Source organism: Schistocerca americana, chromosome 11, assembly GCF_021461395.2.
Source record: "Schistocerca americana isolate TAMUIC-IGC-003095 chromosome 11, iqSchAmer2.1, whole genome shotgun sequence".
In the NCBI taxonomy this organism is placed as follows: domain Eukaryota; kingdom Metazoa; phylum Arthropoda; class Insecta; order Orthoptera; family Acrididae; genus Schistocerca; species Schistocerca americana.
Window position 1 is genome coordinate 180,441,661 of NC_060129.1, and position 24,434 is coordinate 180,466,094.

The 24,434-nt window shown below is 41.4% G+C and overlaps 2 protein-coding genes across 2 annotated transcripts in view; both read left to right on the plus strand.

Moving 5' to 3' along the window:
- The first annotated feature begins 314 nt into the window (after positions 1–314).
- Positions 315–24,434, plus strand: part of LOC124553501 (serine/threonine-protein phosphatase 6 regulatory ankyrin repeat subunit C-like) — a 211,211-nt gene continuing 187,091 nt past the window's right edge. The window contains exons 1-2 of the mRNA XM_047127355.1: positions 315–451; positions 16,844–17,420. Coding sequence (XP_046983311.1) covers positions 16,855–17,420 — 566 coding nt within the window. The 5' untranslated portion in view covers positions 315–451; positions 16,844–16,854. The remainder of the gene's footprint in view (positions 452–16,843; positions 17,421–24,434) is intronic.
- LOC124553920 (poly [ADP-ribose] polymerase tankyrase-2-like) overlaps positions 469–24,434 on the plus strand; it is a 107,056-nt gene continuing 83,090 nt past the window's right edge. The window contains exon 1 of the mRNA XM_047127946.1: positions 469–648. The gene's annotated coding sequence lies outside the window, so the exon portion shown is untranslated. The remainder of the gene's footprint in view (positions 649–24,434) is intronic.

Consider the following 24,434-nt stretch of genomic DNA (forward strand, 5'->3'; position numbering starts at 1 on the left):
CATTAAAAGTACTGCACAGCAAGCAGTATAGTCTTGTATCGAAGTCACGCCATTTTGTTGAGAAAGTTGGAAGAAAACGTTATATCATTCGTCTGTTCATAAGATGTAGAAAAAGTTTGTGCCGTTTGTTAGTAAGGAGTAACGCCATTGGATGATTCAAGAAATGATTTATATGATATTTCTTTGTCAAAGTTGATTTGTCAAATATTTTTGTCAAAGAAGTTTGATGGTGTAATAAAGCACTTCGTCTTGGCTGTCGTCAAATAAATTTGATCAAATCAAGGTCCTCGTAGATTTAATCATAAAAGTAGCTTGTCTTCTGTTCACTGCAATGTGACATTGACATGTAACCACGTGGAGCGCGAGTGACGCTCAGCGTTCTGTCCAACGAGTTAGAAATTTTAACTCGTTGGTTCTGTCATATGTATTATGTAATGTGTTTGTTACCAAGGTCAGTAAATACAATTGTTGTGTATCTACAACTACATAATTAATAGAGATGTATGAAGCTGGTGAGGCGCTTTACAACGCGAGGCACCGTGAATACAAAAACAGATTATGGAGATTGGAGACTTAACCTCTCTCTGCCCTGTAGCAAGGAATTGGAGTGTTAGTGAGTCTGCCTTCTGCAGATATAGCAGTTCTTAAGTGAGTATTGTGCTCTGTGATATGAGGGTACACTTCACTGATCAAATACTGAAATGTATGCTCATCTATTCTTAAGTAATTATGTACTACTTGACGTCCGCCTCTATAAGTTCACGTAACAATTTTTGTTGAATGCTTTCATTGTCTCGTCAAAAACCCACGGCTTCAACCAGGTACGTTCCCTTTTTTTTTCCCCCGCTTCTCTTCCACATGTGCACACAGTGCAATTGTGGTACATGCAACTGCTGCGGTTAATCTTGAACTTTTGACGAAAAATATGATAGTGTAATACCCCTTTTTAGCGCCACGTGAAAGATCTTTGTCAAATACATTTGACGAATATTTCATCATATCTTGGATCAAATCTTTGATATATTATTAATACCGGCATTAGCTCCGGTTTTCCACCAGCAATTAATAGATGTTAAAATAAATGAAAAAGTTCAAGAGAGCTTAATCGGCCCCCTAACGGTCAGTTGTACTGCGCAATATTATTGACGTTCTCTCTTCACTGCTCAGTAATATTGTGTAACAGTGTTTTCATTCGTCATCAAATTCTTTTACGCTTTCCTGTGATTCCGCTAATATTCTTGTTTAGCCAGATGTGGCACTGCGTGGCTGATAGACGATACTATGGTTTAATCTTTCATTTGATGTTGTAAGTACGGTGTCAAAGTAAAGTTCGTGTAAAAGAGAGAGAGTGGATTACCGTCAGTTCTCTGGTGTATAATGGTTTTGTCATAACTGGCCAACTTTTCCATCAAAAATATTTATTTATTGTATTTTTTTTTGCATGGAGACACCAACTGGTGTCTTTTGCAAACGTCATAGCATTTTTTCACAAGTTTAGTACTATATATATATATATATATATATATAAAACACACACAATAATTTATTTTAGTTTAATATTAATATTCACTTAAAGAGTATAAACACTTGTCAATCAAGAAATGTTTCAGTTTCACTTTGAATAAGTTTCCTTTGTGGCACATTATAGAGCTTGGTAATCTGTTGTACCGTATTTGACCACTAATGCATGGACTATGGTCTGTTGTTTTTAATTTTGTTCTTTGTCTGTAGTAGCAATCTTTATTACTTGTATTATAGGCATGCATATCAGAGCACTTTGTTTCTTTGTTTTGATGTGTCACAAAAAAATATAATTAATTTGTAAAGATACAGTGAGTAGACTGTGAGGTATTTATGATGAACAAAGATTTCCGGGACTAGTGTAGCAGGGGATACAACCCGTCGGCTTTGGACAATGACGTCACAAGTCGCCAATCGAGAAGCGATTCTTCTTAGTGTTGTAACTCCCTTCAGTGGCTGATAAGTGTTTTTTGGCTTTTTTTTAAAAAAACTCACGAGATAGAATAAACAGATCCACTTTATTAAGCAACCAGTAAAAAAAACGAAACTGAAACATAACAGCAAAAGCGAAAATGGTAAACTGCTCTCTGGCGACTTGTGACGTCATTGTCCAAAGCCGACGGGTTGTATCCCCTGCTGCACTAGACCCAGATTTCCCTGCATGAATCTCTATACCCTAATCCATGGATAATTCTGATTACTCTTTTCTGTAGGGTTAATATTCTGTTCATATGTATGTTGGCAGCACAACCCCCATATCTCTGTCCCGTAATTAATCTGTGGAAAAATGGTTCCATAATAAATTGTTTTTAATGTCTGATGTGGAACTACTTTTGATAACTGGCTGATTAGATGTAATGAACTGCTGATTTTATTGCATGAAAATTTGATATGGTTTACCCATCTTAGATTTTCATCCAGGTGAATACCTAGAAATCTGCAGCCTTCTGTGTCCACTACTTCAATTCCACCTATGTTACTGATAGAGGTTTGGTGTGAGTTTGTAGGTTTAAATGGCAGTAACTGAGATTTACTGATATTAACTTTCAAGCCTTGATCTTGGAAATAAGTAGTTATTTGCTGTAGTCCCTCAGTTGCTACCAATGTTAACTCATTTTGTTTACCAAGAAATAAGTGAGTTATCGTCTGCATAGGTTACCAGTTGAGAGTTGAAAGGTTGCTCTATATCATTTATGTACACTAGGAAAAGGAAAGGGCCCAAAATTGAGCCCTGGGGTACACCTTGTGTGACTGTCTCATATTTGGACTGGAAATTAATGATCTGATTATTGATTTTGTAAGTCAGCTTTGTACACTGCATGCGGTTAAATAAATATGTAGCCAGCAATTGCATGGATGCAGCATTTACATTGTATGACTCAAGTTTACTTAAAAGTAACTCATGGTTTACCGAGTCAAAGGTTTTAGTAAGGTCTAGAAATATGCCAGCTGTTTGCATTCCTTGATCAAGGGCACCATACGTTTTGTGAAGAAATTCCGTAATTGCTGTGATAGTACTATGATCTTTTCGGAATCCGTGTTGTGTCTCTGTTAGGAACTTATTTTTCAAGAAATAGTCACTAAGTTGTGTCAGCAGCACAACTTCAAATACTTTGCTGAAGACAGGTATTAATGATGCGGGCCTGAAATTCGAAACCTCTTCCTTGGATCCTTTTTTATGCACTGGTTTAACTGTGCTCCATTTCAATACATTTGGAAATGTATGTTCTTTGATACTGCAGTTTACCAGGTGGGTGATTATTTTAACTAATTCCTTATTGCATTTTTTAATCACGATACTACTCAAACCATCCCATCCAGATGAGAACTTATTCTTTAGGTTATTTATTATCCTGCCTATTTCTTTTTCACTTACTTGTTTGAATTCAAAAGGTGGCTCTTCAAAGGGGCTGAGCTTTACCTTACTACTCACAACTGTGTTATTAATTGGACTAACAGCTGCAGATATAAAGTATTTATTGAAAACATTGCAGACTTTATTAGGATCTTTAATTGTGTTTCCTTCATGTCTTATAATTAAAATTTCAGTTTCTGGCTTCGGTGTGGCTTTGCAAAATTGATTTACAATTCTCCATGAGGTCTTGGCTATATTGTCTGATTGAGCTATTTCACTGCTGTATATCTGTTTTCTTAGATTTGAAAGCTCTTTTCTTAAAGATTTTCTTGGCTTCGTTATACTTGGCCTTAAAAACCTGCAGGTTTGTTGACTTGTGTAACACATCCAGGTCCTGGATGTTTTGCCTGAGTTTTATCATATTTGCTGGAAGTATCAGTCTGTTGGTTTTTGCACCGTGGTTATGGGTGAACACTGTTTGTATTTTCTTAACAGGGCAGCATCTGTCAAAGTGTCTTAGCATAGTATCATAGAATTTGGCCCATTTGTTTTCAGATCCTTCAGTCTGGTAAACCAGATCCCAGTCCTCTATAGCTAATTTATTTCTTAGGGCAAGGATGTTACCCTCTTTTAGGATTCTTTTATTTTCGATAACTTTTGTCATTTTTGGGATGCTTGTGTTTACATACTCTACAAGCTGGCATTTGTGGTCAGAGTAGTGAAAATCCATATTCCAGCACCTAACACTGTCTTTAATATGTTTACATAGTATAACGTAATCAATTCTGCTAGATATGGACTTTGTTACCCTGTTTTCACTATTTACTACATTTATGAGATTATATGAGTTAAGAGTATCTATTAACCTCATATTACACAAACTGGAAGATTTTGCCTCAATATTCAGATCACCAAGTATAGTTAGGTCACTGGGACCACAACGTCCCACTACTCTACTAAATATGTCTATGAAGCTAACTACATCAGCCTTTGGTGGATGGTAAATCCCAATAACTTTGTTTTCTCATAACCTCTCTACACTCTTTGGTGTGGACTTCAATGCCTGTCACTTCAATCAAGCCTTGTTTATTTTATTGTACTCGAGATTCTCACTAATGTAAACTGCCACACCACCACCCTTATGTTGCTGTCTACAATAACTATTTGCTAAGGAGTAGCCCTCTAGTTTACAGTAAATAATTTCATCAGATTTTAATCCATGCTCAGTTAACACTACTATATGAGGTGACTGTTCACTTACAAAAACCTGTAATATATTAAGCTTATTTCTAAGGTACTGTATGTTTAGGTGCATGAGCCTTAGTGGTATTTTTAACTGGTCACTCTGATTATCTTCCTTTAAAATGCACTGAGTTGGTTCACTTACATAAGTTCTGGATCCAGGCACTAAAAGTGTTCATGTTCTTTGGCGATCTTGCATTTCTCGATCTACTACCCAACCTGGCTTCTGTCTGTCTAGTTGTCAAGGTAGCTGTTGAGGTGCCTTCTTGCTCCGTACAGTCCGAAGAGTTGCCGAGCTGCCTGGTGTTACAGTAACTGGAGTTGTATACTCCACCACATTTGATTAAGTGATGCTGAAGAGTCTGCAGTTGATGCAACAGCTTCTGTTGTTTTAACTAGCTGGCTTGGCCAGTTGTTTTTACCAAGTCCTGGGAATTTGTTAGTTGCTTTACTTTCCCACAAAAACATGTCACTTTGAACTCTGGGTTTTATTGGTCTTGAGGATCTTCTAGGAGCACAATGTGTTTCTGGACTTTTGAATATCCTGTTCCTGCAAACTGATCTTCCTACTCCATTGTTCGTTACTGTCCTCTTGACAACATAGTGGTTGATTTCTGGTACTGTAGTTTTTTCTTGCTGTGGTATTATTTGCTCAGTTCCATCTGGATCCTTCCACTCAAGTGATATTGCAGGCTTTAGTTGATTTTTTGGAGAGATGGCTGCAAGTAGAGTTCTGGCCATTTCTTCCTTGCCATTAGCATTTAGGTGTAGTCCGTGAGAAGTGTACCAGTCTCTGTTCTCAGGACCAGCTTTCAAGATCGTATCTATGGGGTATCCCTACTATGATTACATTTGTGTGCTGAAGCTTAATTAATGCTGATGTTATAGCATTTAATGCCTTGTCTGCTTCGTTTTTGGCGACATCATTTGTGCCACCCCAGATTATAACTGTGTCATTCATTGTGAGATCTTGTAAGTTGTTACAGCTTTCAAGTATTGAAGTTAATGGTGCACCTGGTATAACATTTCCTTGGATTACGAAATTATTATGACTTTGATGCATTAAGTTAGCTGCAACTGATCACCCATGGCTGTCTGCAAACACTGTTACTCTTTTTTTGTGTTTAGGTGAACTTTTTGTGTTAGTGCTGTGTCTGTTGTACGAACGTTTCTTGCTACTTATGCTGTTTTCTTGAACTATGAAGTTTTTATTTACCCCAGTGCTTTGTTGTTCACAATTTTCATCTTTTTGTAGCACATCAAACCTGTTGCTTGTCGTAATGTATAACGAGGAATCATTCGCAATTTTTTTCACAGCTTTAGATGTTTTAGGCGTAATATACTGTTTTGTTCGTTAGATGTAGTTGCTACACACTGGAATTTCTCCGATTCTGCATGTCTCCTTTCCGCAACTTTTGATATTTTAGTGCAAGCTAAGCACATCCTGTCACTGAAAGTGTAGTACTTTTTACACATGCAACACGTATTTTCGTAAATTTTACTCGACTGATTATTCACAATTGGCGCCATGTTGCGAGGGACTTTCCGCTTCTCAGAATTTTCATTTCTTAAATGCGAAATGTCATATCTTAAAAGTCCACAGTTTTTTGTAAACTTGAAATTCATTCTTTTAGCTTCACGATTTCACTACTACAATTTCCATAGACACCTGTTTTTAAGGCACAACTGTAACTTTTGTTCACTTGATCACTACACACAACCTCACTAGACGCCATCTTGGAACTGCCACCTATGTATTTTAGAGTCTCACACTTTCCCCCTCACCCAGGTTAAATTTCTGCTGATGCTCAAATCCCCATGATCAAAAAACAAAATAGCAAAATGAGAGACATAATTCCACCAAGTCAGTGTTTGTGTGTTATGCTACTCTATCTTGCCAGCGGCAATTGTTTCGAAGACTAAATTTGCAAGTGCAGTGTCACCTTAAAAGTATTTCACGCATAGTTATAGAAACATGTCACTAAAGGATTATCTGCAGGTAGGTAATGTAGACCCACACAAATATCCATTTTTACATTATTTATAATACTGCAGTACTTACTTTTAAAAAAATCATTGGTCTTTGTAGTCTTTCCTTGTGTTTTAAGAGCAGCAAATAATACAATTCATTCGTAACGTTTCCATTTTGTACTCATATGCCTGGCATCCCACAGTGCTGGCAGTTATTTAAATGGTAGTCATAACTTTCATTCGTCTAGTTTTGAACATATTTTCAGCACTGTAACAACAACAACAAACAGTGAACACACAAGATATCCAGGATCTAGTACAATACTGCTCACAGAGGATGACACATTTCAAAGGTTTTTGAAGTTCTCAATATTATTGTGCAATCTATCAATCTCACATCTACATATTTAATTTTACTGCACTTCAGGTAATATTGTACAGTGTTATTGACTGTCTGGGGGCCGCTTTAGTATTTATAATATAACAGACTGCTCATGTTTTTATCGATCGAGATATCTCTAAACATGGCACTTTTTGAGTTTCTTAATGTACCACTTGTAATGTAATGTGAAAATTGCCAAACTATCAGTTTAATAAGTCACAGGTGCAAAATACTAACGCGAATCCTTTACAGACGAATGGAAAAACTGGTAGAAGCCGACCTCGTGGAAGATCAGTTTGGATTCCGTAGAAATGTTGGAACACCTGAGGCAATGCTGACCTTACGACTTATCTTAGAAGAAAGTTTAAGGAAAGGCAAACCTACGTTTCTAGCATTTGTAGACATAGAGAAAGCTTTTGACAATGTTGACTGGAATACTCTTTCAAATTCTGAAGGTGGCAGGGGTAAAATAGAGGGAGCGAAAGGCTGTTTACAATTTGTACAGAAACCAGATGGCAATAATAAGAGTCGAGGGGTATGAAAGGAAAGCGGGGGTTGGGAAGGGAGTGCGACAGGGTTGTAGCCTCTCCCCGATGTTGTTCAATCTGTATATTGAGCAAGCAGTAAAGGAAACAAAAGAAAAATTTGCAGTAGGTATTAAAATACATGGAGAAGAAATAAAAACTTTGAGGTTCGCCAATGACATTGTAATTCTGTCAGAGACAGCAAAGGACTTGAAAGAGCAATTGAACGGAATGGACAGTGTCTTGAAAGGAGGGTATAAGATGAACATCAGCAAAAGCAAAACGAGGATAATGGAATGTAGTCGAATTAAGTCAGGGGACGCTGAGGGAATTAATTAGCAAATGAGACACTTAAAGTAGTAAAGGAGTTTTGCTATTTGGCAATGGCAAGGAAAGCGTTTCTGAAGAAGAGAAATTTGGCAACATCGAGTATTGATGTAAGTGTCAGGAAGTCGTTTTTGAAAGTATTTGTATGGAAGTGGAAAAATGGACAATAAATAGTTTAGACAAGAAGAGAACAGAAGCTTTCGAAATGTGGTGCTACAGAAGAATGCTGAAGATTACATAGGTGGATCACATAACTAATGAGGAGGTATTGAATAGAATTGGGGAGAAGAGGTGTTTGTGACACAACTTGACTAGGAGAAGGGATCGGTTGGTAGGACATGTTCTGGGGCATCAAGGGATCACCAATTTAGTACTGGAGAGCAGCATGGAGGGTATAAATGGTAGAGGGAGACCAAGAGATGAATACACTAAGCAGATTCAGAAGGATGTAGGCTGCAGTAGGTACTGGGAGATGAAGAAGCTTGCACAGGACAGAGTAGAATGGAGAGCTGCATCAAACCAGTATCAGGACTGAAGACCACAACAACAACAACAAATGAAAACAAAACTTTATGTGTGTACGAAGTACGCAGCGTGGCGTCTCGTATTATAAAAAAAATGGCACACCCACTTAGGTCTGGAAATCTGACCCAAGATCCCTAAAAATGAAAAGCTGTCCCCTGATGATGACATTGTTAGAAATCGGGAGAAGGGATGAGTGACAGTAACGTTAATGCCTCACTAGCTGTGATACATAAGGAAACTGTGTCATGGCGGGCCTTCCAAACCACCAGCGACGCTTTGTCTTGATGCATTTCATGGTCATCTCACTGACGACATAATAACAAAGATCCACAGCCTAACCAGTGACTTTATTTTTGTTCCTGGAGGAATGACTTCCGTGTTACGATCTCTGGACGCAGAGAATGATAGGGAAAGAGCAAATTGAACCTATTTCTGGTGTAGGCTCCTCAGAGGATACCAGTAATGATGACATTTGTGAATAATGATTAGTAATGCCCGTAATTTATGGTATGTATGTCTCCTTGTCATGTAGGTAATCAAGTTGAGCATTCTTTTTTTAATAATGACTGTATCACTTAACAGGGGATTAAGAGTTGTTGTTGTTTTGATAGTTTTGTGTATTGTGTAAAATAAATTTTGTGTACCTGTGATGTACCAACAAACTCTTTCTAATTATTTTAATTTTTAAAATAAGTGTCCATATTATATTCAATTGCACTTTAGATTTGCCTAAATATGGTAGATTTGATTTTCATTATTCTGGCTACTTTTGTCAGGTGATGGAATCTGAATGGCATGACATACTTATTGCAGGTGTGCTTAAAAGGAATCTTAAAATGTCTTACCTGCTTGATTAACTGCAGCATTACTATAAATATGCATCCAACCATTCTAAAAGTGAGTGCTGTGAAACCACTGTATAAAAATAGAAGTGCGGAAGCACTCTCCAACTATAGACGAATCATTAATTCCCATATTGAGCAAGATATTTGAAATGAGTGCCCTTTCCAGAATATAGACTCTTTCACAAAATTCAAAGTGGTAATAGATTTTTGTCACAGGCTCCAAAAAAGAGCTAAGCATGACCATAGCTTTCTGTCTGTTGGACCAGAGGTTGCCTATTACAGACATATTTTTAGACCTGGCAAAAGCTTTAGGCATTGTAAACCATAGGTTACTTCTAAGAAAGCTGAAGTCATAATCTACCGGGGATCGATCCGTGCACATTATAACCACATACCTGTTGAATCGTAAGCAATGCGTTAAACTAATATACAAATTGATGTTAAACTGTGAACTTTCAATGTACCATTGAAACAATTACAGAAGGTGAACCTCAGAACTAGATCCTTTGTCCATTTCTCTTCCTGATATACACTGCCTGACAAAAAAAATTGAAGCATTTACAATTGGATGTCAATTTAACTTTGTACATGATATGAATATAATAGAGGGAAACATTCCACGTGGGAAAAATATATCTAAAAACAAAGATTTTGAGACTTACCAAACAAAAGCGCTGGCAGGTCGAAAGGCACACAAACAAACACATACATACACCCAAAATTCTAGCTTTCGCAACCAACGGCTGCTTCGTCAGGAAAGAGGGAAGGAGAGGGAAAGACGAAAGGATGTATGTTTTAAGGGAGAGGGTAAGGAGTCATTCCAATCCCGGGAGCGGAAAGATTTACCTCAGGGGGAAAAAAGGACAGGTATACACTCGCTCGCGCGCGCGCACACACACACACACACACACACACACACACACACACACACACACACACAAGTAGACATTTGTAAAGGCAAAGAGTTTGGGCAGAGATGTCAGTCGAAGCGGAAGTAAAGAGGCAAAGATGTTGTTGAAAGACAGGTGAAGTATGAGTGGTGGCAACTTGAAATTAGCCTAGATTGAGGCCTGGTGGATAACGAGAAGAGAGGATATACTGAAGGGCAAGTTCCCATCTCCAGAGTTCTGACAGGTTGGTGTCAGTGGGAAGTATCCAGATAACCCGGACGGTGTAACACTGTGCCACGATGTGCTGGCCGTGCACCGAGGCATGTTTAGCCACAGGGTGATCCTCATTACCGACAAACACTGTCTGCCTGTGTCCATTCATGCGAATGGACAGTTTGTTGCTGGTCATTCCCACATAGAAAGCTTCACAGTGTAGGCAGGTCAGTTGGTAAATCACGTGGGTGCTTTCACACGTGGCTCTGCCTTTGATCGTGTACACCTTCCGGGTTACAGGACTGGAGTAGGTGGTGGTGGGAGGGTGCATGGGACAGGCAGACAGTGTTTGTTGGTAATGAGGATCACCCTGTGGCTAAACATGCCTTGGTGCGGTGCACGGCCAGCACATCTTGGCACAGTGTTACACCGTCCGGGTTATCTGGATACTTCCCACCAACACCAACCTATCCGAACTCCGGAGATGGGAACTTGCTCTTCAATATATCCTCTCTTCCCGTTACCCACCAGGCCTCAATCTCCGCTAATTTCAAGTTGCCGCCACTCATACCTCACCTGTCTTTCAACAACATCTTTGCCTCTGTACTTCCACCTCGACTGACATCTCTGCCCAAACTCTTTGCCTTTACAAATGTCTGCTTGTGTCTGTGTATGTGCGGATGGATATATGTGTGTGTGTGTGTGTGTGTGTGTGTGTGTGTGTGTGTGTGTGTGTGTGCGCGTGTGCAAGTGTATACCTGTCCTTTTTTCCCCGAGGTAAGTCTTCCCGCTCCCGAGATTGGAATAACTCCTTACCCTCTCCCTTAAAACCCACATCATTTCGTCTTTCCCTCTCCTTCCCTCTTTCTTGACGAAGCAGCCGTTGTTTGCGAAAGCTAGAATTTTGGGTGTTTATTTGTGTGTCTATCGACCTGCCAGCGCTTTTGTTTGGTAAGTCTCAAAATCTTTGTTTTTAGATATAACTTTGTACATGTATGTGCTATTGGTGGGTATAAAAACTATTTGAGTTGCAATTCTCTGTGAGAGTAGAATGGCCAGCAGAGCACATTAATGTTAGTGTTGTTATAAAAGGGACGCAAACAGGATCGGATGTTGTGTGATCAATGTGATTGACATGTAGGTGACTGTTAACAGAAGTACAAGCATGTGGAATCGGTTCCCAAATACGGGTATAATGTTACAAAGCTATGCGAAATGGAGCGAGCGTGTAATGACTGCAGTAGGAAAGGAAACTTGCCAGCTTCAGCGTATTGGGTGAGTTTAAGAAATGTGTGTACCATCTGTAAAGGCAACTGCGTACAGAACTCTAGTGCGACTCATTCTTGACAACTGCTTAAGTGGTTGGGATGGAACAGGAAATGAAATGACTAGTGGTGGTTCAAGGTACCCTCTGCCATACATCACATAGTGGCTGGAGTGTAGATGTAGATGCCACATACTTGTGTGAGGGAGCAGTATCAGTATCGGACAGAGTTGGAAAGGAGCCTCATTCTGATTCTCTTTGGCCAGTTGTTCAGATCTTGCAGTATCCAGATTTACGGTGCTTTCAGATTTGACAGTGGCTCGATGTCGTTTGCACGGGTATCTGAAGGCGCTCGTACTCACTGTCAAACTACCAGTCGACCACATCTGACTACCATAAGGGAGGATAGCCATGTATACTGAGCACATTGTAACCCCTTCACAGCTGTCGCTGCAGTTTGAGAACAGGTAATGGATTCCTTGCAACTTCTGTCATCCCACACGATTGGTTGGAGATTAGCAGCAGCTGGACTAGGGAATGGTCTGCCATTAACATCATAACACTGGCAGCTGCGTTTAGAGTGGTGTGAGAAACAGATGAAATTGTAAAATTGAACGGAGCTACAGCGCCCGATGGATTCCCTGTCGGACTGTGTACTGAATTTGTTAGCCTCTCTTCTAACTATAATCTATCGTAGGTGCCTCGAACAAAAACCGTGCCTAGTTCTTGGAAAAAGACACAGGTCACACCTGTCTACAAGAAGAGGAGCAGAAATGATCCACAAAACTACCATCCAATATCCTTGACGTCGATTTTTTGTAGAATCTTGGAGCATATTCTGAGCTGAAATATAATGAGGTATCTCGAACAGAATAACTTCCGCTGTGCCAACCGGCACGGATTTAAAAAACACTTATCGTGTTAAACCCATCTTGCACTTTTCTCTCGTGACATACCGAAAGCTTTGGATCGAGGCAACGGGTTGATGCAGTGTTTCTTGATTTCTGAAAAGCATTTGACTAGGGGAAATTTACGTTTTCAGAGAAGGGCATTGCAAATGGTCACAGGTTTGTTTAATCCGTGGGAGAGTGTCACAGAGATATCAAAGGAACTGAACTGGCAGACTGTTGAAGACATGCATAAACTATCCCGAGAAAGTCTACTAACAAAATTTAAAGAATTCGTTTTAAATTATTACACTAGGGATATACTACAAACCCCTACGTATAGCTCACACGTGGACCTTGAGGATAAGGCAAGAATAATTACTGCACACACAGAGGCATTCAATCAATCATTCTTCCTGCGCTCAGTATATGAGTGGAACAGGAAGAAACCCTAGTACCTGGTACAATGGGATGTACCCTCTCCCACGCATGTCATGGTGGTTTGCAGAGTATATATGTAGATGTAGATTACTAAAGAATGGCCTCACATTGTGTTTGGTGAATGATGGTTCTGCACTACTCCAGATGACAGTGGTCGAGTACGGTGCTCATCTGGGGAGAGGACCTATTCTTAACAATGCCACTGTGGTGTTACTCCTGGCATTACGATTTGGTGAGCCAGGGCTTCACACTACGAGGTGCATTCAAGTTCTAAGGCCTCCGATTTTTTTTCTAATTAACTACTCACCCGAAATCGATGAAACTGGCGTCACTTCTCGATGTAATCGCCCTGCAGACGCACACATTTTTCACAACGCTGATGCCACGATTCCATGGCAGCAGCGAAGGCTTCTTTAGGAGTCTGTTTTGACCACTAGAAAATCGCTGAGGCAATAGCAGCACGGCTGGTGAATGTGCGGCCACGGAGAGTGTCTTTCATTGTTGAAAAAAGTCAAAAGTCACTAGGAGCCAGGTCAGGTGAGTAGGGAGCACGAGGAATCACTTCAAAGTTGTTATCACGAAGAAACTGTTGTGTAACGTTAGCTCGATGTGTGGGTGCGTTGTCTTTGTCTTGGTGAAACGGCATACGCGCAGCCCTTCCCGGATGTTTTTGTTGCAGTGCAGGAAGGAATTTGTTCTTCAAAACATTTTCGTAGGATGCACCTGTTACCGTAGTGCCCTTTGAAACGCAATGGGTAAGGATTACGCCCTCGCTGTCCCAGAACATGGACACCATCATTTTTTCAGCACTGGCGGTTACCCAAAATTTTTTTGGTGGCGGTGAATCTGTGTACTTCCATTGAGCTGACTGGCGCTTTGTTCCTAGATTGAAAAATGGCATCCACGTCTCATCCATTGTCACAACCGACGAAAAGAAAGTCCCATTCGTGCTGTCATTGCGCGTCAACATTGCTCGGCAACGTGCCACACGGGCAGCCGTGTGGTCGTCGGTCAGCATTCGTGGCACCCACCTGGATGACACTTTTCGCATTTTCAGGTCGTCATGCAGGATTGTGTGCACAGAACCCACAGAAATGCCAACTCTGGAGGCGATCTGTTCAACAGTCGTTCGGCGATCCCCCAAAACAATTCTCTCCACTTTCTCGATCGTGTCGTCAGACCGGCTTGTGTGAGCCCGAGGTTGTTTCGGTTTGTTGTCACATTATGTTCTGCCTTCATTAAACTGTCGCACCCACGAACGCACTTTCGACACATCCATAACTCCGTCACCACACGTCTCCTTCAACTGTCGATGAATTTCAATTGGTTTCACACCATGCAAATTCAGAAAACGAATGATTGCACGCTGTTCAAGTAAGGAAAACGTCGCCATTTTAAGTATTTAAAACAGTTCTCATTCTCGCCGGTGGCGGTAAAATTCCATCTGCCGTACGGTGCTGCCATCTCTGGGACGTATTGACAATGAACATGGCCTCATTTTAAAACAATGCGCATGTTTCTATCTCTTTCCAGTCTGGAGAAAAAAAATCGGAGGCCTTAGAACTTGAATGCACCTCGTACAGTCATATGTTTCCTCATTTAACAGAAAATCTGGGACACTTTTGCACCTTGACCGGCCTACTTATTAACCTGATCTCGAACCTGTAGCAAAGATCTGGGACTATTTGAAGCACTGGGTGAAACATAGGAATCATTAATGGATTGGGTAGCTCTGTGGAATTTAATCATTGGTAAGTGACTTTGGCCTACCTGATAAATTTGTCAATTCTCTTCCTCACTGAATTGAAGCTGTTATAAAGGCCATATTTTCTGTTACATGGTATCAGTATGATATGTCCTGGATGGACCAATTTTTTTCTAGTGTGCTTATTAGAGATGTAGGAATAAAGATGATTCTCTCTCTCTCTCTCTCTCTCTCTCTCTCTCACACACACACACACACACACACACACACACACACACACACACACACACACAAAGTTGATTTGATCTCTCAAAAGTGAGGATGTGTAAATGAACTTTCAAAGTGTATTCATATCCCCTTTCACATGTGTTCCACTCCGTGACGGTGTTCTTTCAGAAATGTGTGTGGCTTATATTGTTGTTATGCAATAGTATATAGTAAAAACCCATCTTAGCATCTTACAAAGCCCATTATTATTTTAGAATTAACTATGTTTGAAAAAGAATGCTCTCAAAATGTAGTCTGTTTTTAAAATAGTTCATACAAGCACCATGTGATGCACTTGGCTGCTCAGTAGCCTTCGCTGAGGTCATTCCGGTTTCAACTTGGTTGCAAGATGAGAGAGTATCTAGTGCTAAGGAACCGTGAAGGCACTGGGGTGCAATATGTCATCAGGGGAAGAAATTTCCCATTTGATGTGATTCCCTCTGTGCACAACAAGCACCAAAACTTACGAACCCAGCAGAGAAAAAAACCCAGAATACAGAAGCTTCTCTTTGTGTCTCACTATAGTAGTACATATTGTGCTGCCAGATATAGAGACATGTTCAAGTATGGGGAAACGAGCTAACAGATACCTCAGCCACGAAGGCTTGCAGGGGAGCCTGTGTGACAGTGTGTGCCAGTCCCCTCCTGTTAAGTCAGAAACTCTTACAGCAGGAGTGTCTGGCAGTGAAAGACGACAAGCTACGGTCGAGGAAATGGACTGTCTGGCTGTGGTGTAGCTCACAGCATCCACTGTGACGACACAAAGTCACCTTGAACTCTGTGATTTGTACGTTATATATAAAAGCGTGGCTTTATACCTGAATTTGTTTTGGGGCGGGGGAGGCGGGATCCCACCCACTGCAGAATATAGTTCAAAAATGGTTCAAATGGCTCTGAGCACTATGGGACTTAACATCTATGGTCATCAGTCCCCTAGAACTTAGAACTACTTAAACCTAACTAACCTAAGGACAGCACACAACACCCAGTCATCACGAGGCAGAGAAAATCCCTGACCCCGCCGGGAATTGAACCCGGGACCCCGGGCGTGGGAAGCGAGAACGCTACCGGCAGAATATGGTACTTATGGTATACAGTCACCTTGTACCACGTTTTAATAGTGCATTTTATCTTCTTACCAGGTGATAACACTAAATTTGACTGGTGAAGCTGACCTCTTTATTGTCTGACTGTGAGACGAGAGTAAGAAAGCACATTTGGGCCACAGCCTAAGCTCATAGGTGGGAGGTCGAGTGTCACCAAGTGGCTGGCCCATCCTCTTTTAGTTCAGTGCTCATCCAGACACGTATATCAGCCTTTTGATCAGTTATTGTTTCCTCAAGCTCTTGCCTCCGTTTCAAGTGTGTGTGTGTGTGTGTGTGTGTGTGTGTGTGTGTGTGTGTGTGTGTGTGTGTGTGTTTTTTCTGGAGGAGAGGCAGGGAAGTATACCCCAGATCTTCCAGGGAAATATTTTTTTAATTTTAGTATCACTTTTTTAACTTTTTAAACAGTGTAACCAAACACATCATTTAAGCGGGGCACGAACCGAAACATTCCTGTCACTGTCACACCGAAGGGGACTTCTGCTGTGTTTTCTCTCTCTGAAATAGTAAACGGTTTTTCATTATGCAGTGTTTGATAGGAAGTTTTTTCCTGGAATGAATACTGGCTCATCCGTAAGAAGCGGCTCTGGTGACATGTCTGACGAAGGAAAATTGTTTCATCTAGTTTATACAGGCAGCACAACAGTGAATTCAGATTAATCTGAGCAGTGCTCGAGTAATGCAGTCCACAGGACAATTCAGGGTATGAAATAAATACATGAAGACAAGTAGTTGTGACCAGCACACAGACTACAATTCTGCTAAATAAGGATGAATGCTGGGAGGAGAAATACGTGTTTGTTTGATAAGAGAGGTAAAGAATCTACAGATTTGCTATTTAGTAACGTTTGAAAATTAAAGTTGTGTCACGTGTGTTTCAGAAGCGATCGTAATGGCTACAACCAACACTAAGGATGGCAGTTTCGCGAGCGATATGGGTGCTCTGTTAGAATCCGGCGAGGGTGCGGACGTGACCCTGGTGGTCGGCACCTCGCAGCTGCCGGCCCACAGTTTCGTGTTAGCGGCGAGGAGCCCCGTCTTTGCTGCCACGTTCCGGAACGACACGAAAGAAGCTCGCAGTCGTCGAATCGAGATAACTGACGTGCGGGAAGCTGTGCTGAGGCAGCTGCTGCGTTTCATGTACACCGACGAAGCTCCGCAGCTAGCGAGCACGGCAGCCGAGCTGTTGGCCGCCTCTGACAAGTACGACCTGCCGTTGCTCAAAAAGAGGTGCGAGCAGCAGCTGGCGCAGGGCCTGAGTGTGGACAATGCTGCCGCCACTGCAGTCCTAGCTGTGCTGCACTCCTGTTCGCAGCTCGAGAGTGCGGCTGTGAACTTCATAGCGAGCCATCCCGAGGTGATGATCTCTGCCGGTTGGATAAATGTGCTGCGGAGCAATGCAGAGGCCGCAGTACAAATCTGCACTCTGGCGGCGGCGGCGGCAGCACCAAACATCAGGTCTGAGCAGCATTGTGTGTGTGTGTGTGTGTGTGTGTGTGTGTGTGTGTGTGTGTAAAAAAGGCAAAAAAATTCCCTGTACTCATCACATGTGGGTTTTTTAGGTCAGAGAATTCCCTCCCTAGGTCCGACAAGACGCCTCCTGAGACGCGGCAAGGTAGGAGTAGGCAAAATGCAACAGGGAATAACAACATTAATGTGCTAATAGTAAACTGCAAGAGCGTCTATAGAAAGGTCCCAGAACTGCTCTCATTAATAAACGGTCACAATGACCACATAGTACTAGGGACAGAAAGTTGGCTGAAACGAGATGTAAACAGTAATGAAATTCTAAACTCAGATTGGAATGTATACCGCAGAGACAGGCTGACAGTGAAAGGGGAGGCGTGTTTATAGTGATAAGAAGTGCAATAGTATCGAAGGAAATTGACGGAGATCCGAAATGTGAAATAATTTGGGTGAAGGTCACGGTTAAAGCAGGCTCAGACATGGTAATTGGATGTCTCCTTAGGCCCCCTGGCTCAGCAGCTGTTGTGGTTGAGCACCTGAAGGACAATTAGGAAAATATTTCGAGTAGATTCCCCACCATGTTATAGTTCTGGGTGGAGATTTTAATTTGCTGGATATAGACTGGGAGACTCAAACGTTCATAACGGGTGGCAGGGGCAAAGAATCCAGTGAAATTTTTTTAAGTGCTTTATCTGAAAACTACCTTGCGCAGTTAAACAGAGAACAACTCGTGGCGATAACATATTACATCTTCTGGTGACAAACAGACCCGAACTATTTGAAACAGTTAATGCGGAACAGGGAATCGGCGATTATAAAGCGGTTACTGCATCGATGATTTCAGCCGTAAATAGAAATATTAAAAAAGGTAGGAAGATTTTTCTGTTTAGTAAAAGTGACAAAAAGCAGATTTCAGAGTATCTGACGGCTCAACACAAAAGTTTTGTTTTAAGTACAGATCGTGTTGAGTATCAGTGGACAAAGTTCAAAACCATCGTACAATATGCGTTAGATGAGTATGTGCCAAGCAAGATCGTAAGATATGGGAAAGAGCCACCATGGTACAACAACAGAGTTAGAAAACTGCTGCGGAAGCAAAGGGAACTTCACAGCAAACATAAACATAGCCAACGCCTTGCAGACAAACAAAAATTATGCGAAGCGAAATGTAATGTGAGGAGGGCCATGCGAGAGGTGTTCAATGAATTCGAATGTAAAGTTCTATGTACTGACTTGGCAGAAAATCCTAAGAAATTTTGGTCTTATGTCAAAGCAGTAGGGTGGATCAAAACAAAATGTCCAGACACTCTGACCAAAATGGTACTGAAACAGAGGATGACAGACTAAAGGCCGAAATGCTAAATGTCTTTTTCCAAAGCTGTTTCACAGAGGAAGACTGCACTGTAGTTCCTTCTCTAGATTGTCGCACAGATGACAAAATGGTAGATATCGAAATAGACGGCAGAGGGATAGAGAAACAATTAAAATGGCTCAAAAGAGGAAAGGCTGCTAGACCTGATGGATACCAGTTCGATTTTACACAGAGTACGTGAAGGAACTTGCCCCCCTTCTTGCAGCGGTCTACCGTAGGTCTCTAGAAGAGTGTAGCATTCCAAAGGATTGGAAAAGGGCACAGGTCATCCCCGTTTTCAAGAAGGGATTGTGCAGAACTATAGACTTATATCTCTAATGTCGATCAGTTGTAGAATTTTGGAACACATATTGTGTTAGAGTGCAATGACTTTTCTGGAAACTAGAAATCTACTCTGCAGGAATCAGCATGGGTTTCAAAAAAGACGATCGTGTGAAGTCCAGCTCGCGCTATTCATCCACGAGATTAAGAGGGCCATAGACACGGGTTCCCAGGTAGATGCCGTGTTTCTTGACTTCCGCAAGGCGTTCGATACAGTTCCCCACAGTCGTTTAATGAACAAAGTGAGAGCATATGGACTAACAGACCAATTGTGTGATTGGATTGAAGAGTTCCTAGATAACAGAACGCAGCATGTCATTCTTAATTGAGAGAAGGCTTCCAAAGTAAGAGTGATTTTTAGGTGTGCCGCAGGGGAGCGTCGTTGGACCGTTGCTATTCACAATATACATAAATGACCTTGCGGATGACATCGGGAGTTCACTGAGGCTTTTTGTGGATGATGCTGTGGTACATCGAGAGGTTGTAACAATGAAAAATTGCACTGAAATGCAGGAGGATCTGCAGCAAATTGACGCATGGTGCAGGGAATGGCAATTGAATCTCAATGTAGACAAGTGTAATGTGCTGTGAATAAATGGAAAGAAATATCCTTTATCATTTAGCTACAACATAGCAGGTCAGCAATTCCATAAATTATCTGGGAGTAGGCATTAGGAATGATTTAAAGTGGAATGACTATATAAAATTAATCGTCGGTAAAGCAGATGCCAGACTGAGATTCATTGGAAGAATCCTAAGGATATGCAATCCGAAAACAAAGGAAGTAGGTTACAGTATGCTTGTTCGCCCACTGCTTGAATACTGCTCAGCAGTGTGGGATCCGCACCAGATAGGGTTGATAGAAGAGATAGAGAAGATCCAACGGAGAGCAGCGCGCTTTGTTACAGGATCATTTAGTAATCGCAAAAGCGTTACGGAGATGATAGATAAACTCCAGTGGAAGACTCTGCAGGAGAGACGCTCAGTAGCTCGGTACGGGCTTTTGTTGAAGTTTCGAGAACATACCTTCACCGAGGACTTAAGCAGTATATTGCTCCCTCCTATGTATATCTTGCGAAGAGACTGTGAGGATAAAATCAGGGAGATTAGAGCCCACACAGAGGCGTACCGACAATCCTTCTTTCCACGAACAATACGAGACTGGAATAGAAGAGAGAACTGATAGAGGTACTCGAGGTACCCTCTGCCACACACCGTCAGGTGGCTTGCGGAGTATGGATGTAGATGATCTAGTTGCTTGGTAACATTAACTAATTACTTGGTTGAACACTATTTGCCCTCGAGGTGATCATCTGTAGCCCTTGAACTATTATCAGAGGGCATTATAGGCAGGAAGACAGTACTATTCCGTCTGCAGCTCCTTCAATGCTTTCACAGATGGCTTCCGCAGTGTGTTCTCGGTGGTAGTATATGTTTCATTATCTTTAAAATTAACTATGATGGATTGAGAGGGCACTGTTTTAAAGGCACTGGACTCATCTGGAAGGAGTGAATTTAAGTCCCTGTTTGGCTGTTTATGTTGACCACTGGTGACAAATGTTTGAGACAGTTTATTTATAAGGCCTTCAGTCGCTCTCTTGCTCCCAAATGGGATTCTCGTGAGGATGTGCTCTGACGATTTTGTCATTGTTGTGACACTAAAAACTCATTCCCATTTGTTAACAGTGGCATTGTAGGTGCTTTGTGTAATAAATCAGTGACTCATTTGCTGGTATTGTTACTTGTGTTCTTCAAAATTTGGGAATGATCTAAAAAAATTTGCATAATATTTTGGTTCTCTGTTTGGACAGTGTTATTTCATTTCATAGAATTATACGTCTGTAGGATTGACTGTCGTGAGAAATTATGTGCGTAAGCCAGAAGAACAGAATAAATTTTCATTTGGCAATGGAGGGATTAAAACTATGTGCCAGAGTGGGACTCCACCCAGAACCTGTGCCTTTTGTGGGAAAACGCTGTTTCTGACTGAGCTAGTTAGGTATTGACTCATTAACAGCTCTCAAAGCTGTGGCAGTTTTAATCTACCGGGAAGTTTCAAACTGTTGCACATTCCACTGCACATCCTGGACGCAGTCCCTTAGGTTGTAGCTAAGCCATTGCTACACAGTATGCTTTCTTCCAGGAGCGCTAGTACCATCAGGTATGCCTCACAACTTCTGTGAAACTAGGGAGGTAGATGATGTTCCAGTGGAGGTAAAGTTGTGAGGGCGTGTTGCAAAATGCAAAGGTGCTGTATTCAAGTCTCAGTCTGGCACACAGGTTTAATCTGCCAGGAAGTTTCAAGCAGTCAGATGAAGGTCAGCATGCAGAAATGGCTGAGATAGTGACGAGGAGTAGATGCTGATGTAGGTTGGTGGAAGTCAGTAATATTCCTTTGTCATCGAGTTTTGTCTTGCTTAATTACATCTGTGCCCATGTTTCTAGGAACCTAGACACGTTCTGTTGCTTTAGTGTTGTTGGCTCCCACATTGCTGCTGCAGTCATCAACTGAACAGTACATGCTTGTCAGTTCTGCCCTTCGTCTCACTGTAATTTTTTGTTTTTGAATTTTTTTGTGATCTTTTAAGTGGTGAAGGTGGTCAAGGAACAGTTGTAAAGTTTGTTAATGAGACGTGTGACTGACATGTCATGTAGAGTTTCTGTGTGAGGGTAATATCTGTTCTACACAAGTCTACAAGTCTAGTGCAATATTAATCTTTTTGTCTTTGTTATTGTTTCTTGAAGTTGCCTCGAAAGTGCCAATAAGTGCCAATATGTTTTTAACCTTAGTATGCCACTGCAGTTTACTACATTACTTATTGTGTTCTAGCTGTTGCCTGCAGATGTGCTTGCATATCACCAGCACCATCAATGCCCAATAAACGAGCAAGCGCCGCATCACACTCTTCGGGGTCGATTTATTTTTCTTGCTTTTAGGGATTGACCCTTTTTTTTTTAAGTAGCATACGTTCATCCTCAGCGTTCAAGCTGCCTCCAAACCAAACGTCATCCAGATCTTCAACTTTTGTACTCCTGTCTTCCTCAGTTGCATGTAATATTATGATATATTGATAATTTTTATTTTTTGGACTGTCTGACTACTACTGAATCAAACACAATTTTCATGCCATACGCGTTTAGCCTTTATTCTCTGCAAGGAATCTTCAGTGGCCTGGAATATGTACATATTTTTTACTATTTAGTTTACATTTTGGGGCAATGTACCTATAGGTTATAAACTGTTTTGGTGGTTGCCAGAATGAGATTTTCACTCTGTAGTAGAGTGTGCACTGATACGAAACTTCCTGGCAGATTAAAACTGTGTGCCAGACAGAGACTCGAACTCGGGACCTTTGCTTTTCGTGGGCAAGTGCTCTGCCATCTGAGCTACCCAAGCATGACTCACGGCCCATCCTCACAGCTTCACTTCTGCCAGTACCTCGTTTGGAAGGTAGGAGACGAGGTACTGGCAGAAGTGAAGCTGTGAGGACGGGGCGCGAGTCGTGCTTGGGTAGCTCAGTTGGTAGAGCACTTGCCCGCGAAAGGCAAAGGTCCTGATTTCGAGTCTCAGTTTGGCACACAGTTTTAATCTGCCAGGAAGTTTCAGTTCTGGTGGTTGGTTTTTGTTATGATGTAATAATATTTTAAATTCTACTTACAGGTTGAGCATACAATTTTCTACATATCACGTTTCTATTCCATTTTTGGTGTTGATCCTTTTCTTATAATTGCCACTTTGGGTTTTTTCCACGTTTCACAGCACTAGGAACTGAACACCTAAAGATCGGGATGCAAGGTTTTGCTTTGCGTTGCCAATTGTCGGATGTTATCAGCAAAGATTGAATGTTATTGTCAACTTTTGAGCGTAATTTTTGAATTATTTGTGATCTGATTGCATGCACACATTCAATCGTTGGCAATAACATCTGGCAGTTGGCAACACAAACCAAAACATTGCACCAAAACAAGTGTTCAATTCCTAGTGCTGTGAAATCTCGGAAAAAACCAAAGTGGCAATTATAAGAACAGGAACAGCACCAACAATGGAACAGAAACGTAATATGTAGAAAATCATCTGTGGAACCTGTAAGTAGAATTTAAAATATTAATAATCATAGCAAAAACAACCACCAGAACTGTTTATAACCTATAGGTACATTGTCCCAGAATGTAAACTAAATAGTAAAAAATATGTACATATTCCAGGCCACTGAAGATGCCTTGCAGAGAACAAAGGCAAAACGCGTATGGCACGAAAATGGTTTCATTAAGATGTAGTCAGACGGTCCAAAAAGTAAAAATAATCAATATACCGTAATTTTCATCAAAATCACTTCACCAATTTAGTTACAAAAGTTTAATCAATGATGATATGTTTTCATTTAATATTATTGGTATGGAAGTATGAATTAAACACCTGGACAATTAAATGAGGGCTATCCACAAAGAACATTAAGTTTTGGAATTAAAAATAAATAAAGTATTGGAAATTTTTTTTTTATTATACAGATGAAAGCCACACTTAAATACTACTTTTCTACATAGTTCCCATTTAAATTAAGACACTTATCGTAGCGATGGATGAGCTCGGAAATTCCGTGGTCGTCGCATCTGCAGTGACGAGCAGTCCCCTCTAAATATATTGAGGGTCTCACTGAAGCCTTCACTGACCGTAATTATCCCCCCATCCTTGTACAAAAACAAATCTGCCCTGCCTTATCTTTCCAGTCTCCCACCACCTCCCAAACTCCCACAGTCCGGCCACAGAGGAGCATTCCCCTCGTAACTCAGTACCATCTGGGACCGGAGCAACTGAATTACATTCTCCGCCAGGGTTTCGATTACCTCTCGTCGTGCCCTGAAATGAGAAATGTCCTGCCCACTATCCTTCCCACCCCTCCTACCGTGGTATTCCGCCGTCCTCCGACCTTACGCAATATACTGGTCCATCCTGAAATGACCCCTGCTCCCAATCCCTTACCTCATGGGCCATACCCCTGTAATAGACCAAGATGCAAGACATGTCCCATACATCATCCTACCACCACCTACTCCAGTCCGGTCACTAACTAAGGCAGGGCTACCTGTGAAATCAGTCATGTGATCTACAAGCTAAGCTGCAACCACTGTGCTGCATTCTATGTAGGCACAACAACCAGCAATCTGCCTGTCCGCACGAACGGCAACCGACAAACTGTGGCCGAAAAACAAGTGGACCACCCTGTAGCTGAACACGCTGCCAAACGTGGTATCCCTCATCTCAATGACTGCTTCACAGCCTGTGCCATACGGATCCTTCCCACCGACACCAG